A 13779-nucleotide genomic window follows, 5' to 3' on the forward strand; every position below is an offset into this window, starting at 1 on the left:
TTCTGAGCAGCATTAATAAATGCTTATGATGTAAGTGAGGCAAGGTAACTGAAATTCGTCTTGACACACTTCTGGTGCATTAGTTTGAAATAGGGCTTTGTGTAAATCCTTGGAGAACACCAGGTGGCAGCAGTAAATACTCATTTGATCCTGTTTGATTTCAGTTTCCAGGGAAAATGTGCTTGGCATTGGCAATTAATGATGGCTTTTCTTGCAGGAGCTCATTAATAATACATCACTTGCAGAACTGGAAAAACGTTTAAAAGAGGTTCCATTCAGCCCTCCTAAAGTTGGTAAGGATATTTCAAAATGCTCTTATTTCTGAAATGCTTTGATTATGTTTGTTCTTGGTCTGAATTATAAATTCCCTGCTCATACTGAGTGTTTTGATGAAGAGACTTTAAATGAGGGCACTGTACATACAGTGCAATTATATTTAGAAGTATACCTGGAACTTCATAGGAATCTAGACAGAAAAGAATGGATGAGTTCAGTGAACAGCAGTTTCACCATCTTCTAATGATGGATTTGTTTTCTTTTAGGTTGATTTTTGGGGATTAATTTGAAATTTGTTTAAAACTTTCATTTGATGGTTGTCCTTTAGATCAAAGCCAGAGGCACTTGGACAGGAGGCACTTGGACAAACAAAACTAAGAAAATTTCTACAGCAGTGACCAGTTGTGTGTGTTCTAGAAATTACTACAGTTCTTTTAGTAGGAAAAAGGGCCTTGAGGTGAACAGAAGGATATTTAATCAAAGGGCAAGCTTAGCTCAAGGTTCTGGAATTTTTCTTAAGCTGCTAATTTAGAAAAGGGAGAGCAATAGTGTAGAGTGGAGTATGTTGAAAGGGAAAGTTTTCGGTGCTTGATCAAAATCAAGATGAGCAGTACTTTTTTATATTGTTGAATGTGCAGAGCATAAACCCCAAGTGTATTTGTCAATAAAGACATCTTTAAATCACTCAGTTCAGTCTTCATTTAAATACCTTGAAAAATCTGACCTATCTGTCTGGTTAATTGTGAAGCTTTTAATTAGACTGTTCTCTTAAATGCAAGTCAGGAAAAAAGAGACTTTGTGGGGAATTCCACTGTCACTGTCTTACAATTAGTGCTCCATTTTGGCTGAGCAGGTGTTGGGATTAAGGGCTTTTTAAGGGGAAAGACTTTCCATCTTATGAACCTATTCTAATTTTAAAAAGAAAAAAAAACCCGTTTTTTAAAGAACTTAAGAAAATTTGAAGATTCCGCAAGTTGTATAAATTTCCCCAAATGATGTTATGCTCTAGCAAAATAAGCCTGTGGGTAAGCATACAGGACTAGCTTTATCTTCTCTGATAGTTATTTAAAAATGTCTTTTTCCCCTCAGAAAGTGCAGAAGGATTTCCAAGTTACGATACAGCATCTGAACAACTCCATGAAGCAGGGTATGATGCTTACATTACTGGACTGTGCTTCATTTCCATGGCTAATTTCCTAGGTACATGTGAAATCTTTTCCAAACCTTCTTCCTGGTGCTCTCTGTAGCTGCTTATTACAAACTGAATTTATTCTTCCTTCATCAGGTTCATTCCTCAGTCCTCCGAAAAACCATGTGTCTGCTAGATCAGAACTCATTGAACCTTTTTTTAACAAGTAAGTAGTTGTATAAATCCTGCTAACACAAGGAAGTACAACACCAGCTTCAGCAGATCTACCTCTAGCCATGCAATCAATAGCTAACTGCATTTTTCTTTAAACTGAAGTTTTTCTGGCTTTCTGATTCATGCTGGTATTGCTGGAGAGGCTATGAAATAAATACCTTTTGTTTTGAGGAGGATGGTTTACTTTCTGCTGACCTGTGAAAGGACACTTAGAGTACCTGGACTGCTTTAATGGCCTTGCCATTATTTCTGGAGTAAGCTTTGGAAGTGGTGGAACTGAAGAAAAACTGGTCAGGTGTTCTTTATGTTATAGGACCCTCAGTAACTGGTGATAGTGAAAACTGAGTGTGCTCATCAGGCTGGAAAAACTAAAATATCCCTGTGGTGTTCAGTCCAAATAACACAAATCATTGGTATTGACATTGTTGGGTAACTCATTTTTAAGATGGCATAAGAAATATACATGTATGATTTATGAAATGTTGCTATAAGCAGTATTTTGGTTTTGAATTGGATCTTCATGCAAACTCCTTGAACAAATTGAAATAAAACTTGGGGAATCTAGAATCCTTTATGCACAGAGTCAATCCTTTACATAATTAATCTGTAGATTTTACCTTAGGAATCTTCTAAAGATGCTGCAGTCTGTCACATAAAGAAAAAGGAGTTGAAATTAAAAAGATTCTAGTGCTTACTCTGTGTAAATTCAAGAGAAATTCTTGAATTTCAAACCTGTAATACAAGAGTTGGCAAAATTAATTATTTTATCTTCAGATGGCTCACACAAATGAGAAAATCATTGTGATCAGTGGCGTTCACCTTTCATTGTTCTGAAAATTTTACCATTATAGTGACAGCAGTTTTGTGATTCTCTTGACACTGAGACATGTGAGGCAGTAACTCCATATATTTTAGCAAATGCTACAAATATTCCCTAGATGGAACATGGACCCACAGTGACTGCTTGATTTGAATGTGAGGGTAAAGATAGAATTGTTCAGCACAATTTCATTTTAAGATGGGATTTGTCACTAGGTTGTTGGTACACACATGCCAAGTAGTAAGTGCCAATTGAGCAGGATAATTCTTCAGTAATAAACCAAAATTCTTCCTAGAAATGCATATTTGCAACAAGTACAAACAGCAACTTCAAGAGCTGTCACAATAGTACATTTCAATTTAAGCTTTTCAAATTAATTGTGTACTTGAAATGTGACATTCCTCTAGGAGTGACATTTCACAGTTGTGAGAGTGAGTGAGAGGAAGCCTGCTGTGTCTTTTCTGGCTTCAGGGTTAACTGCCTGACTGGAAAGAAAGGGAGAGTTTACAAACTGTAGGGAGAACAGCTGCCTTTTTTTTTTTTACTTTTTTAAGCAAGAAATGAAAATTACTGTTTGCAAGAAAAGAATGTTTGTCCATTCTGCCATTATTGAGAACATATAGTTTTAGAAAAGCTATATATTGTTTTTAAATCATGGAAACTTGGAAGACTTGCCATGTCTTGCCTTCACATAATTTTAGAAGCTTTGCCATATTCTAACTAACATCTGCCACATCACCCAAGTCAGAGCCTAGAGGTGAGACTCTCACCTTTTCCTTACAACAAGCAGACCAAGGCTGGTATTTTTCAAGCTAGTTTTCTTTCTCCTATAATGTAAAACTAGCAAACCAGAATAAGGCAACTATTTTTTTCTTTTTTTTTTAGATAAAGAATGTTTAAGTACATTTAAGTACATGTCAGAAGTCAGAGCTGTGGGGTGTTTCAATGAACAAGGCTTTTGCTCTGTTCAGTCAGTCCCTGCAGGTCTCTGTGTGCAGCACTTGGTGTTTTTAGCACCTGTAGCAGCACCCAGGGCTCTGCAGTTCAGAGTTCCCTGATATCCCCTGGTGAGTGTGCTGCTCCTGGGGCTTTCTGGCAGGTGTGCCCTGGGCTGCCAGCCAGCTCCTGCTGCACCGGCTTGGCTCCAGTTTGTGGTCTAGACTCTTTCCCCAGCTGAGCATCCTCTTCCTGCTGGGGAGGAAAATACAATCTTCCTCCTTCCTCCAGAAGTCCTGCCTGATCCTCTGGGCAGCAGTCAGAACAAGGAAAGCTTTTCCTTTGTAGTCATATTCTTCAAGCAAAACACAAACTACAGCATGCAAACAAAAGCTGCACAAATGGAAGTTATACCTTGTGTCCCAAGTTTTTCCTGAAAGAAGCTGAGCAGAGGAGTTTAGTGTAAGGCAGATATTTAGAAGCAGTGTTCTCAGTTTGAACCATTATCCAGACAGTCTTGAAAATGTTCTTTAAAACAGACCATGATTTTTTGGGTTGTGTATAAAGTCTTAATTTCAAGATATCTGTGTATTAGATGTTAATATTTAACTACAGTTCAGTGATTAAACTTTCACATCATTGCTAGGACTTTGGAAATATTTCCTGTTTGAATGGGCTTGCACTAATGTGATTTAAATTAGTAAATTTAAAATTAAAAAATCAAGCTTTGATTTTTATGAACTTAGCTTTCAACTGAAGGTAGTACTTTTTTCCAGGGTAATTTTGATGTCTTTCATTATGTGAGCAAAATTATGACTGGCTGGCTGTTCAACAGTAATGGCCAGGATATATGTTAATGTTCATATAGAATAATGATGAACATAGGTAAAATCTTTACTTTTAGGGCTTTTGTGAGAGTGGAACTGATTAAAAACAGACTTTCCCTTAGGGTTGTTTGGCTCTTTTAGGCATAATGCAGTAGTTATATGATAAACAGCTCAATAAAGCAGGAATTCCAGAGATGCATTTCTGTAATCTTTATGTTTTATTGTATATACAACATCTTTGAAAAATCCTGTTTGTCTGCTGTGAGTAATCCCCAGTGAACATTTATGAGTTGAGATGATGGGACTCTTTATTGCAGTATCTAAACTCTTGTGTGTATAATTTGGATACTGTTATTGTCTCATATACTTTTGAGTTGGTTTGAAATTTTTTGACTGGTTTAGGGCAATGGCTCTTCCATTTCTTCCTGCCCCCACCCACAAGCCTCACAAACTTTTAATGACAATGTTCTTGTGTATCTCCTTGGGTTGTTTGAATGCTGTGTATTCTTTTGCTGTAGCTGGAGCCAGAGGATGGAAGAAGTGTAGAGAAATGAGAACACCATATTTTATTGAGCTGAATAGAATCATGGCCTGTAGAAATAGAAATTAGCTTAGAAATGTTTTTTATGCAATGGATATCAGAAACCAAAATCCATGCAAATCACTTGGGTTTGTGCTATATTTGTAGAAAGTTTCTCATAGGGAGCTGTGTTCTCTGGCATGTACTGGAAATCCCTCAGCTTTTCTATATTAATTTACTTTTCTTTGCAAACTTACTGCAAAAGGAGATTGGTGTGTTTTTTTGCAGTTTACCAATAACTTCCCACTCTCACTGTAGGAATACTTGCAGCCATGTGTGGCTGAAGTAGTCACTGACCTGGACTGGTAAACTGAGCTGGGTTAAAAAAAATCTCTTTTCTTTTTTCAGCTAGATCCATTTCTCTGCACAGTTCACCACACACCTGTGAAAACTTTCATCCTAGCTCAGTGCAGAGGAACAGTGTTGACTCCTTGAGATTATTTATGCACTGCTGTGACTGGCACAGTGATGGCTTTCCTCTCCTCGTTCTCTTTGACTTGCCACAGAAACAACTGTTTTCCAAGTAGCTCCCTCAAAATACCCCAGAGTTCTTATTGAGAAATGGATTTCTGTCCTCTGACTGTGTGATCTGGCTGTAGTCCCTAAACAGTGTAGGAAATAACATTTTTTTAGCTTGGTCTGCTTAGCTTTTAAGGAAGTACAGCTATGACACTGATTCTCACAACACTAACTCACAACTTCATGAATCCAGCTAATTCAATATAGAGCTCATGCTGTCATACAGAAAAGTCTTATTAATTTAAATGTTCTGCAGTTAGATGAGGAATCCTAGAACCACAGTTATGGATACTTAATTATGGATTATGTTGGAGCTCAGTGTTCATAATCCATGTGGTGTAAGTTAGTGCTGCAAGCTGCAGTTACTTCAGTTACACACCTGAAGTGCACTTAATACTAAAATCACTATTTAGGCTACAGGGAGTATAGGGGTGTGTGTGTGTGCTGTTTAGTGACATAATTGTTTGGCCAAACAAATAAATGTAGGATTTGTCTCAGGGAATAAAAACCTGATCCTAATTAATTTCAGGTAAATGTATTTTTTTGTCAGTAGTGTGTTCTCGCAGTTGGCCACTGTATTGCTTTCCTCAATATGATAAACCCTGGGGCAGGGGAGCTTAAGTAGTTTTCTCCCCAGGAGTTTTTTTTGTATTTTAAGTAGATTTCATCTTTATTTTTTTGTGAAAACCTACTAAACTTACTATTTGAGTGCTTTAAAAATCAGTACATCCCAAAAACTTGGCAAAAGTTTGTTTCAGATTATAACTCGGCTTAAAACAAACCTACCTTTTTATTTTTTTAATAAAACCTCCCCCTTTTGCTGACACTCAGAGGATAAATTAGGTGGCACAACTGGTGCAAGTTCTCACTCTTAGATAAGAGATTGGGCTTAGAGGGTCTGTTTTGCTTTAACATACCTTAGAATGAGTTTGGGATGGTTATTCTGCTTCTTTAGAAGAAACATGTAGAAAAACTATAAAAAGGAAGAGGTCTTCAGGCAGAAATTTGCTAACGATTCTTTTCCATATTGCTTCTAGGCTATTTCTTATGAGAGTAATGGACATACCATATCTCAATTTGGAAGGACCAGACTGTAAGTAGCTTCTCTCATTGGAAAAGTAGTACCATTCTGACACACTTCCTGGAGAAGGAAGTGAAAGATTAATTATGTATATCTAAAGCAAGGATATCAGCATATCTATTAGCTGTGTTTAGGTTATTAGCTACTTATGAAATGATTTAAATGTGTCTGCTTCCTTGTTTTCCTTTAACAAAATACTAAACCCAGAAATTCTTCAACTTTGACCAGAGAATCTGCATTATAAAGGGGGCTGAAGAGAACAAATTAAGTTACTGTAACTAAATGGGAGAGTTTGAAATGAACAGCTTTATTGTTATTTTGGGGTACTATTCTTATGTACCATATCACAAAAAAGTGGGATCTTCACACTGTCCCCTTACCCCAGCAGTAAATACAGAATACAAACTATTGAGTAGCAAATGGTTCTGAAATCTTGTGGCCACTTTGTTTCTCAGTTGCTGTGCAGTAGTACCTCTCCTTACCTTCAGCCTGAACATCAGGATTCTTTTGCCACATGGGATTATGATAATGGAAAAATATGACTTAAAGCATTTTTACCTTTCTGGTTATTTCAGTTTACAGACCTGGAGCTGTAATTAATTGATAATATATTTAAATTAAACTAGATTCTACTACTGTAAATGTCCTTACTGTTACGGGATGTTTCATGATGAGGGGGAAAACTTTGGATGAGAGTTCCCACTGATGCCTTGACTTAATAAAGTGTGAAGCCCTGGAAGTCTGTCTGGTCCTTGATTAGATAAATGCTTAATTTTATATTGAGGAGTCAGATACACAGTGTCTTGAAAATTACACCCATTTGGAAGCAGTACTGATGTGGAGACATTTTCCACTCCTTGCATTGGAAAGCTCAGACTGGAGTGTGGCTCTATTAGATGCCAGTGTAATAGTAACAGAATGCAGTTCTAGGGAGATGCAAGTAACTGTTGGAAAGTACATGCTGTAAGGGCATAAATTTAATTTTAAATTCAGTTAGGTGGTCAGATCACTGAGCTCTGGCTCTGCTGGAATGGTAATCTAATTACATTGCATCTTCCTTCCCCAACTGTTTGATACTGAGTGGAAGAATGGGTAAATACTGTGGGTCATTGAGAGAGTGCCAAAGCTACTAATTTGTAAAGATGCTACTTCCACTTGCTGGCCAACTTACAGGATTGTTTTGATACTTTGCCAAGAAGGGTTGCCAAAAAAGAGTCTGCCTCTGAAAGTCTGTCTCTTTTATCTGAAAGCCACTCCTGTAGAACAGACTGATGCAGATATTCTAGGAGAACCTGAGCCAAGGAGGCTCTCTAAGGCTCTAAACAGAAAGTATTGCAGGGGTGGCACCTTGGGCTGGCTGGTTTAGCCACTTCAGTTGCTGTTCTGAGATGTAAACCCCACTGTGGGTTCAGGAAGCAGTCTGGTGGTTGCTTGCAGAGAAGCAAAGCCACCTGAAGAGTACAGCCAGGTTTCTGTGGGAGGTGCACTTGGGGTCTGCATTTTTAAAAAAGGGATGAGGCACAGCTGACTAGGTGACTGTTGTAATTTGTTTGTTTCTGTTTGCCACATAGTGAAATAGCAAGTTTGTGCAATTTTTCCTTAAATAATGGATTTCAGTAACGTGTTAAGTTAAATAGTATTGAATATGTGAATGTGACTTTCATAATCTCTTGTTAAAATGTGTGTTAAAAACTCATTTAAAAGAATGAAGTTGCTGCGCAAGATAAAAAGGAAAGGGAAGAAGAAACCACATAACCACATTAGATGACAGTTTTAGGATATTCTAAAGATACAAGCAGTGACTCTTATTTTAACAAAAACATTTTTGTTTTGTAGTGCAGCCCAAACGAGATCATGTTCTTCATGTTACTTTTCCCAAAGAGTGGAAGACTAGTGACCTATACCAGCTTTTTAGTGCCTTTGGTGAGTGATACAGTCTGTCTTCTTGGTGGTGGTGGTGGTTGTTTTGGGGTTTGTTTTTTTTATTTGTTTGGTTTTTTGATTGTTATTATTAATAAGGTAAACTTACGGTTTTTTAGTCTGTGGGTGCAGACTTATTCCTAGCATAGGTAACGATGAATCTCTTCTTGTAATGTTTGAATGTGATGTCCTGTGGACTTTGTAATGATGTGTTGAAAATTACTGTTCTTATTAACTGCTCTTTAGAAATCTTTATTTTGGTGCTTGTTGAATATTGTGGACCTTTAATCCTTTTATTTACAGCTTCTCATGATGGGAAGTAAGAGTTTATATAGGTGTAAAAACAGAATGGGGATTGGTATGGGACAGATGGAGGCTTTAGGAACAAGGTTCATCCTGCAGCCAGTGTAAAGCATGTGAGTCTAGGCAAGCAATTAAGCTTGAAAATAACCAGGTTGATTTCCAGATTGTGAACCATCCAATTGAGAAGAAACAGCAAAAAGGGTAGTTAATAACTGGACCGGTAGTCCTGTTGTTGCTCTACTAAGTCCAAGTATGAAATGTAGGTACGTGGACAGCTGAGCTAATAGATGATGTGGAAGAAGAGACCTTATCTCTTGTGCTTGGTATTCTGCCTGTGCAGGGTCTCTGGAGCTGCATCCAGCTCTCTCTGTTCCTTGTGAGCATTCGATCTTCACTGCAGCAGGGGTCAGCGGAGTGGTTAGGATTTAATAGCCCCGAGTGGGAGATGTAGGAGAGAGAATGTAGAGAATGAACAGCAGCTCCGCGAGAATGTAGAAATGGCAGGATTCTCGCGGAGCTGCTCTTCGGGGTGAGGAGCGCGCTTTGTGCCCCTCGGCTCCCGGCGCTTTGTGCCCCTCGGCTCCCGGCGCTTTGTGCCCCTCGGTTCCCGGTTTCCCCCCCTCGGCTCCCGGCGCTTTGTGCCCCTCGGTTCCCGCTTTGTGCCCCTCGGCTCCCGGCGCTTTGTGCCCCTCGGTTCCCGCTTTGTGCCCCTCGGCTCCCGGCGCTTTGTGCCCCTCGGCTCCCGGTTTCCCCCCCTCGGCTCCCGGCGCTTTGTGCCCCTCAGCGCCGCCGCTTCCCTACGTGGGACGGGCACGGCCGCTAGGGGGCGCGCTCATACACCGCTCTAGGCTCGCTTTGGGAGTTGCCGATTCCCGCACCTCTCCAGATTTTAGATCTGAATGTTTTCATATTTCCATTTACAAGCTCCAGGTTTGTAATTAATCTATATTTTTAAAAGTCTTTTTGCCGTGGTATTTCAAAAAACCCTGCAGATTATTCCTTCCGAAATTCTGGAATACAGAAGTACCCATGGTTTTCCAGTTGTAGGTGGATAGGGGCAGAGTGGCACAGCGTGAGGTTGAGTGATTTGCCAAAAGCTACACAAAAAAAGGCAGTAGCAGACATGAATTATCCTAAGGTATTACATCAGTTACAGCAAAGTGCCTTGAAATCAAGCAGTATTAGTCGAATTTTACAGAAAAATTATTTTAGAATGAATTCAAACAGAGTTATAATCTTCCATGGAGCTTCTAACAAAATATGGTGAAACAGCTGAAAGGGCTGCAGTGTCGCACTTGGAACTGGTTTACATTTGCTACTCTAGAAGGGGTGTTCATGATTCTGAAATCCTTCAGGACTGCCTGCATACCAAGTGGACACCTGTTCATGCAAGATGTTTTTATAGTCTCAGAGGTGAATGTAGTTTTACTGTACCAGTACTTGCAGCACTATGCAGTCTCTTAGAAGACTTTAGATTCTTAAATTTGCTTTGTTTATTTGGTCATGCTGATGTGAAATAGGAAGTCATTAAAACAGGATGTGCTGGAATACAGCTTTGGTGTATAGCTTTAAGTTCTACTTAAATTAATGTCTTTGGGCTTTTGATTAAAACTCGTACTATTGAAGTATTATAAAAACTACTGCATAATTGCCAGTAGAAATCATGTAGGAGATGTACAAGAACAGAGTATAAAAAAGAAAATGTTTCAATGATGTAATCCATCAGTATGAATTTATTCTGTGGACTTTATCTAGTTTGCATGTTTGATCTAATATGTGGAGAATTTTCAAATTTCTTTATGGAAGAAATACATTTCACTTGCACCTTCATGTCGTAGTCCACCAGTGCCACCACCAGTGGCATTCTTCAAAGTATTGAAGACTTGATGTGCAGAGAGAGAGATTTCCTGATTTATTTCTCTAGAGCTGGTGTTCCATTACATTGCTGTCCATGGCTTATCTGCACGTGGCTTATCTGCACTGGCCTTGCAGTGAGCTGGCGCAGGGCTCTGGTGATTGCTAAATATTGTACTGCAGCTGCATTTGCTTTCCAGATCTTTATTTGCATTTCACCATACTTCTGAAATGCACAATATTTACCGAGTGCTTAGCAGTATTGCTGAATGATTTAATTTATTAATCTTATCTTTCTTAAATTCTTACTTCTTAATAATGATGAAATGTGGCAGTCTGAAGAGAGCATTTCTAAAGCATGGAGAGTTGCATAAGAGCATTTGTTGCAGGTTTCTTCAGATTGGAACTCAGTGTCTGCTATTTAATGTTTGACTTTCTTTAAATTCTGTATTTAAAATGTATAAATCTGAGTATAAAAGCAAGATATGTTGGCAGGTGTTGAAACCCTTTATTACCTAAAAATACAAAGTCAGAAGTCATATGGAATGCATCAGCCTTTCTGCAACAATAAATAAGGATCTGATACTGAAATTATGTGCCACCAATAGGTTGGATTTTTATTAATTTATTTTTATTTGGCACTTAGTGAAAATCTGGATTCTGAAGTCCATCTGAATAATAGCTGAATTCCTTTAGGAATTTATTTTTTGTCGGTTGCTGATCCTATTTTATACTGAGGGCATAATTGCAAGGTATTCAGGAGAATTTTTCTTTCTGATCTGTCTTTCAGTCTGCTCAGGTAGCTTGAAATTAGTAAACTGTATATATAGGAAGAGGACACTATATGGACAGCATTTCTGTGTTCCAGAGTTACAACAGAATATGGGTTCAGATGTCTGAAATGATTGTTTAGAAAATTTTGTAATTAGTAATACAAAATTTGAGAACTTTATACACAAATAATTTTAGAGCAAAGACTTAGCAATGCATATAGAGCAATATGAATTTGTACAGTAATTTCTGTCCTTTAAAGGAAACTCCATGTTGGGGTCCTGCCAAATTGCACTGCAGTTCTGAGCTGCAGTCACAGCTCAGGCCTTGCTTGTGTTGGGAAATGTTAATGTCCTGCCAAAAGGATGTTCTCCCTACACCAAAGAGACTTACCCATAGGCAGCAGAGTTCTGTGTTCTTCAAAGGCAAAATTATTAGAAATTGAATTTATGTGCCCTGAAATATGTTTAAAGAAATTCTAACTTCATGGTGTAGGCTAATCTTAATAGCAACCTTAGCCCTTCAGTACAGGGAGATGTCAGAAACCATACTGAATTAATTATGGTTTTGGCAATAATCAAAATGATTATAACTTAAACTCCTAAATAGCTGGCTACTCAAATGTATAGCATGCGAATGAAATCTATCTAGGCTTTTATTTTTTTATAATTAGAAAATCTGTTTATAATCTGGCTGGATTTCAGAAGAGATTTCTATAACCTTGTAACCCGTAGACTAAATTAGATTTCAATAGATTAAACAACTGAGAATAAATGTATTTTAGCCATTTTGCATCGTTGTTTTTAACCTTGTAATGTCTGAAGGTTAAATGGTGGTGTAACATTATATATAACTTGATTTTCTAGTCTACGTGAAAAAAATGGCACCAGTTTTCAATATCTGAATTGTACTAACAGTAAAGCACTTAGATAAGGACAGGAGAGGTAAGCACAGGAGATGTAAATGGATTTCAGACTATAATAAGACCTTGTGTCTGGAATGGGAATCCTTTCCTCTTGATTTTTGCTTGATTATGAGCTCTTTTAGTGCTAATGTGACATTTTAAGCCATTCACATAGAAAATGCACTAACTGCTTGATGAATAGGGGGACTTATTTCCAGTCACTGTTCCATTGTAACAGCTTCCAAATGAGGTCCAGATTTTGTGCATTTGTCCTCATATTGACTCAAATTAAGTTTTTAGTTCACATCCAGGAAATTATGTATAGTGGGATTCAAACAAATCAGAGTGTGAAAATTTAGTATCTCAACAGTGGAGTTCTCCCTTGGTGTGATCAATCCTCTACCTACCCCTTTCAAACTGGAATTTATCATCACTCAAAGAGCTGTTATTTATTTAAGTAAAGGGCTGAAATTCCCAGATAATCACTTCAGTTTATTTTGTAGACTCATGTAGAAGCCATGAAGGGCGGATGTGAGGGTCTGGGATGTACAGGATGCTCATGCTGCCCTGACTTTCTGAGCAGTTCCAGGCTCTTGTGCAACTGGGTATGAACTACACACCTGTACAGTGCACAAAAGCCTTCTCAAGTGCAGTTACTCTTAGTTGGCTTTTTTATGTCATGTCATGTCATACCAGATAAAAGTCTGTGACTGAGTCTAAAATAAAAATAGTCATAAAAATTTCTTTTGCTTTTCTAGGTAACATTCAGGTTTCGTGGATTGATGATACATCAGCATTTGTCTCACTGAGCCAGCCAGAGCAAGTACAAATAGGTGAGTGTTGGGCTTACTTCAGCATTAAGACTTTAACTGGGTCCTGCAAAATGCTCTGAGTCTGTGATTCTAATGGCAAAACCACTGACTTGCTTGGAGGAACTGGACTTCCATACAGCAGCACAAGTGTGGCAGCAAAGACAAGCTCAAACTGGACTTGCTTGAGAGTTTTGTGTTTCATTCCATGACTCTCCCAGTACCTAAACCTGTATGTAGAATAGTGCTGGTTTCTTCACTTGGTACAGTATTTATTGAGGCTATTTACTGTTACCTTTGCATAGGGTATACCTGTCAAAGACTTTTGTGGTTTTAACCTCCAAGTACCCTTTGGACTGATGCACATTTGGTTGGGTTTACATTTACAAGGAATAAATGCAGTGAGAAGCCTTTTGGTGCTATTGTAGAGCACATGCAAAATAAGAGTGTCCAAAGAGCCTGGACTGCTAATGTGCCTACAGTCTGTGTATGAACAATGTGCAGTCTCTCCAGACATAAGTTTGTAAATTTTTATTTGAACATTTGAAAATATTGCTGTTAGTTTTGTGGGAAAACAGTCTCCTTGGTGTGTTGGGTTTTATGTTGGGTTTGTTTGTGGTTTGGGGATTTTATGTTGTTTTGGAGGTGGCTTTGGGGTGGAGTTTTTTAAAGATTTTTGATTGACTGTAGTGGAATCCAGAAGCTCTTAGTGGTTTCTCTAGTTGTTTTGGGCATTTATTTGAGTTCTGACCCATAACCTTACTTCAGGGAACAATGGCTGGAATTTAAGGCCATTATAGATGGTCATTTGGGATA

General features: G+C 38.3%; 1 protein-coding gene across 2 annotated transcripts in view; it reads left to right on the top strand.

Moving 5' to 3' along the window:
• PARN (poly(A)-specific ribonuclease) overlaps positions 1 to 13779 on the top strand; it is a 40001-nt gene that overhangs the window by 12655 nt on the left and 13567 nt on the right. For both annotated transcript variants that reach the window (XM_054270676.1, XM_054270677.1), the window contains 6 exons: positions 218 to 293; positions 1366 to 1476; positions 1562 to 1631; positions 6359 to 6414; positions 8239 to 8325; positions 12913 to 12987. In XM_054270676.1, coding sequence (XP_054126651.1) covers positions 218 to 293; positions 1366 to 1476; positions 1562 to 1631; positions 6359 to 6414; positions 8239 to 8325; positions 12913 to 12987 — 475 coding nt within the window. The remainder of the gene's footprint in view (positions 1 to 217; positions 294 to 1365; positions 1477 to 1561; positions 1632 to 6358; positions 6415 to 8238; positions 8326 to 12912; positions 12988 to 13779) is intronic.

The sequence above is a fragment of the Melozone crissalis genome, unplaced genomic scaffold (assembly GCF_028551555.1).
Source record: "Melozone crissalis strain CALT ecotype California unplaced genomic scaffold, PUWL_Pcris_2 ptg000012l_1, whole genome shotgun sequence".
In the NCBI taxonomy this organism is placed as follows: Eukaryota; Metazoa; Chordata; class Aves; order Passeriformes; family Passerellidae; genus Melozone; species Melozone crissalis.